At 45.4% G+C, this 4,748-nt stretch overlaps 1 protein-coding gene across 1 annotated transcript; it reads right to left on the bottom strand.

Annotated features, from left to right (window-relative positions):
- Positions 1-450: 450 nt before the first annotated feature.
- Positions 451-1,259, bottom strand: Igfl4 (IGF like family member 4; the record flags this gene model as incomplete). The annotated part of the gene is made up of 2 exons (XM_008842005.1): positions 1,241-1,259; positions 451-710 (listed from the first exon to the last, which is right to left on the bottom strand). Coding segments are annotated over exons 1-2 (279 nt in total), but the record flags the coding sequence as incomplete, so codon positions are not given.
- Positions 1,260-4,748: the final 3,489 nt, after the last annotated feature.

The raw sequence follows: 4,748 nt of genomic DNA, 5'->3' as shown, positions 1-4,748 counted from the left end.
CTATTGAGTTATTTGCTTCCAAAGCTTCCCTGCAAGAGAGAATGTTTTGACCTTCCCCCAAAGCATCCTGTTGTGTATTTTCCTTTTAACCTCCTGCATTCCAATGCAGTTCCTTCCAAGATGGAAGGTTTTGCCTTGGAGGAATCAGTGAAAGAGCCCTTTCAGAATGACTGATTACAAAATATCACATTCTGAGATGATCTGAAACTCTGCACTCTGGGCTGATCAGGATGAAGTCAGATGTGCCTGAGAGCCTGCTGGGTGAGACTCTTGTGGAGAGAGGGAGGGAGGAGTTATGGGATGGCAGACAGACACAGGAGGAGTGTCTCACGGCTGCCAGGAGATGGGAAGGTGAGGCCTCAGTAGAGTCTGCACTGATGGGGGGCTCAGACAGCCATCCTCTGTTCCTGATTTTTCTTACCCCAGGCTGGACTGTAATAGGAAACTCACCTGGGCACAGATCCTGGAGATGGGAGAAGATGAGCAGTTGGGCTTCATGCCTGGGACCTTGAACCTCACAACCCTTTGATTCTCGGAGGTGCTGGACTCCAGGCAGCAGTGCTGGAAGCAGGGCCAGTAGATGCAGCTGGGGCCACAGAGGCGGGTGCCATTCGGGGGTATGATGACGTCATCACCACAGCAGTGCTTCAAAGGATTGTAGATCTGGTCTCCACACCTGGGTGCCAGCTGGCACAGCAATAGGTCAGTATCTAGGAACAGTTAGAGCTGGGCAGGCTCCAAAGGTCAGTCTAGGACCCCCTCCCATCTACAGTGCCATCTCCTCCCTCCTTAACACACCTGTTCTCACCTGTGGCTCCTTCTGAGTGTGAGTACAGGAGTGCAGAAATAAAGACAATCACTGGGAAGGAGAAAGGAGAGTGAGGCAGGGGAGCACATGGCCAGGATCAGGGCCAGAGTGTGGTGCCCCTGAGTTCCTTGTTGAGTCTAATGTCTCAGAGTGGATTTTGACACTGACTTTGGGTGTGGGTCCTGGGTGTGGGATGAATGTGAGGAAACGCATGGAGGGCTTGGAAACAGAGAAACCTGTGAACATCACAGACAGGGAGACTGTAATACAGTCAGAGATGCCAGCAGGGATTATGAGGGATGTGTGTGTGTGTGTGTGTGTGTGTGTGTGTGTGTGTATAACTGAATAGGGAATAAACAATTGGACTTGAGGTTCAGTGGTAAAGCAGGGATGCCATAACCCCTATGTCTCCTTGGGCTGGGGTCTCCTTACCAAAGATCCTGGTCTCCATGGCTCTGATTCTGCTGTAGAGCAGTAGGTGTTAGAGCAGCAGCAGTGCGGGACCTGAATCTTCAGCTCTGGCTTATATATTTGTACACATCCATGGGCACTCTGCCATCTCTTCTATAGAGACATCTCCTGGAAGGGGTGTGGCATGAAGGCTCCTCATTTGAACAGCAACCTGCTGTTACAACGCCCGCTATTTCAACATCAAGATCACTGGTGCCCAGGAAGTGTCCTGAGGTGAACACAGCTTTGAGAACCCTAGAGTGAAATCTCATGAGAGGAGAGTGTCTCTCACCCACATGCAGACTATACAGAGGACACTGGCTGTTTCCAGGCTTCTCATATTCTCATCTTGGAAGTTTTAAGACTTCTCCCTACCCTCAGGTCAGTCCAGTGCTGAATTCTGCAGTTAAAAATTCTTCAGAGATAGTGGATATCATGAAGTTGGAGTGTGATCTCGATGAACAGGGGCTTCAGCAACTGTGCTAAGAATGAAAAAGGAGCAGAGTTTTAAGATAGAGCTCTGGGACTCATGGACTAGATGGGAAGGCAGTGCCTTTGTCTTTGAAGGATTCCTTGTGCAAAGAAACGCTTTGTCAGACATTGCACTCTTATTTTAGTATCTCTATCATGGTTCTGTGTGATGAGATGACATTATAGTGTTGATGGAGTGTTCTCTGTTTCCATGGGTCACAGTAAAATTTTGGGAGGCTGAAGGAGGGATAAGACGAAAATCTTGCAGAGGACCTGGGTTCAGTTCCTAGCATCCAAATGGTGGCTAACAACCATCTGTAACTCCAGTTCCAGGGTATCTGATGTCCTCTTCTGATCTCCTCGGGTATTGCATGACATAGGTGCATGTATGTATATGCAGGCAGTACACTAATACACATAAAATAAAAATAATCAATATTTAAAAACATCTCTGGTGAGAGGTGAGAGATTCACTATATATTGGTCTGACAGTAAGCAGTTAGGAGCTGGTTTAATACTATCCTGTTTAGCAGAATAATAGTAGTAGGTCCCTCCTAGGACCTGTAACTCGTCTATTAGGCAGTTAGGAGCTGGTTTAATACTGTCTCTGTTTAGCAGAATAATAGTAGTAGGTTCCCTCCTAGGACCTGTAACCTGTCTAGCCAAAGGTTCTTTGTCCCAGTGGGGCCAGGTATGGATTTCATATTGTGGGGTGGGCTTTAAATTTAATCAGAAAGTGGTTGGTTACTCCATGACATTTGTGGCACCCTGCCTTTGGGAAGATCTTGTCGAGCCAGTTGTTACTAGCATCAATACTTTAAAAATTTTTTTACAAAAATTTTGCAATTTTTGTACAATATGATTTCATGGTCAGATCCCCTCCCCTATCAGCATCTCCTCTTACCATTTCCACCCAATTTAATGTACTCTGTGTGTTGGCTGGTACAGCAATAGGTCAGTATCGAGGAACACTTACTATATATATATTCACATATATAATATACATAAATATATAATATAGATAAATATAATATATATTCAAGTCTATAGAGTCTAATTTGTGCCCCCAAATGTCTTTCAGTGTGAGTTTATCCACTGGAGCCTGGTTAACTTACCAAGAGTCCCATCCTTCAAACACTCTGTCTCTCCCCAACTCAGCAGTCATTGGCTGCCAAAAGTTCCTCAGGTTGAATTGGGGTTTCTTTCCCACTTCCTGGTGTCTATAGCACCAGAACTTTTAAGATATTGATTGAATTGGTGATTTTGATGGTTAATATTGCTGCCAACTTCATAGGATTTATTATCTCCTAGGAGACAAACTTATGGGCATGTGTGATGCCCAGAAGATTTTACTGTCACCTCAATACAACCTAGAGTCACCTGGGAAGAGGAAAATTCAATGGGGGAATTTCCCAGATCAGACTGACCTGTGGCAATGTCTGTGAGAGATTGTTTTGACTGATGATTGGTGTGGGAGGGCCCAGGCCACTCTGGGTGGCACCATCCCTAGGCAGGTGGGTTTGGGTTTTTAAGGAAGCTCACTGGGCATGAGCCATGGAGCAAGCTAGTAAGTAGCTTTCCTCTGTGGTTTCTGCTTGAGTTCCTGCCCTGGCTTCTCTCAATAATGGATTGTGACCTGAAGTATAAGATGAAATAAACCATCTCTGAGCATTTCAAGGCATCTACCCAGTAAGTAAATCGTAGGAAACTTCAAATGGTCTAAGCTTTCAGGAACGCTATATAAGAATACAGTTAGTTAGCCAGGCGTGGTGGCTCACGCCTTTAATCTCAGCGCTTGGGAGGCAGAGGCAGGCAGATCTCTGGGAGTTCCAGGCCAGCCTGGTCTACATAGCGAGTTCCAGGTCAGCTGGGGCTACAGGGAGACCCTGTCTCAAAAAGACCAAAGAAAAGAAAAAAAAAGACAAAAGAAAAAAAGAATACAGTTAGTTGAGAGAGGAGAGAGGTGGGAGCCCTCCTTCGCCGCCGCCATCTTGGATGGGCCGGGTCAGCTGAGCCCCAAATCCCCTTCTCAGTGGTCTAGAACAGCCCCAGGCCCACTTCCTCTTATCAACAACCTAACCCCACTTCCGCTTTCCCACCCGATTTTCAAGAGGAAAGAAGAGGGGAAAAAAAAGAAGAACAAAAAGGCAGCGGGCTCCCCTCTCACCTCCCTCAGCAGCGGAGCCAGCTCCTGTGTGTCTGTCTCCAAGAGAGAAAGAAGAGGGTGCATCTGTAGGGCAGGGAAGATGGAGGGCAAGCGGCAGACTCCAAGGTGAGATTGATCGCTGCCTCAAGAAGGTGTCTGAAGGCATGGAGCATTTTGAAGATATTTGGCAGAAGCTCCACAAGGCAGCCAACGCGAACCAGAAAGAAAAGTATAAGGCTGACCTAAAGAAGATTAAGAAGCTACAACGGCTGAGGGACCAGACCAAGACATGGGTAGCATCTAATGAGATCAAGGATAAGAGTCAGCTTATTGATAACGTAAGCTTATTGAGATGCAAATGGAGCGGTTCAAAGCTGTGGAAAACTGGAAGCATTCCCAATGAAATCAGGAACCAGAAAAGGCTGTCCACTGTCTCCACTTCTCTTTAACATAGTGCTTGAAACTCTTGCAAGAGCAATAAGACAAGAGCAGGAAATTAAAGGAGTAATAATTGGAAAAGAAGAGATCAAATTATCCCTTTCTTCTGATGATATATTATCTAAGAAATTCCACCAGAAAACTCTTAGAAATTATTAACACGTTTAGTAAAGCGGCAGGTTACAAAATTAACCTACAAAAGTCTGTAACCTTTCTATATACCAATAACAAGCAATCAGAGAAAGAGCACATGGAAACACTCCCCTTCACAATAGCTGTCAATCTACAAAAAAAGTATCTTGGAATAAACCAGACCAAAGACACTAAAGATCTCTACAATAAAATTTTTAAATTGTTAAAGAAAGAGATTGAGGAAGACACCAGGAGATGGAAGGACCTTCCATACTCATGGATAGGAAGAAATAATATTGTGAA

Source organism: Nannospalax galili, unplaced genomic scaffold (genome assembly GCF_000622305.1).
Source record: "Nannospalax galili isolate Female #2095 unplaced genomic scaffold, S.galili_v1.0 scaffold1991, whole genome shotgun sequence".
In the NCBI taxonomy this organism is placed as follows: Eukaryota; Metazoa; Chordata; class Mammalia; order Rodentia; family Spalacidae; genus Nannospalax; species Nannospalax galili.
Note: the sequence above shows the minus strand (reverse complement) of the source record. Positions and strands in the feature narration are given on the sequence as shown.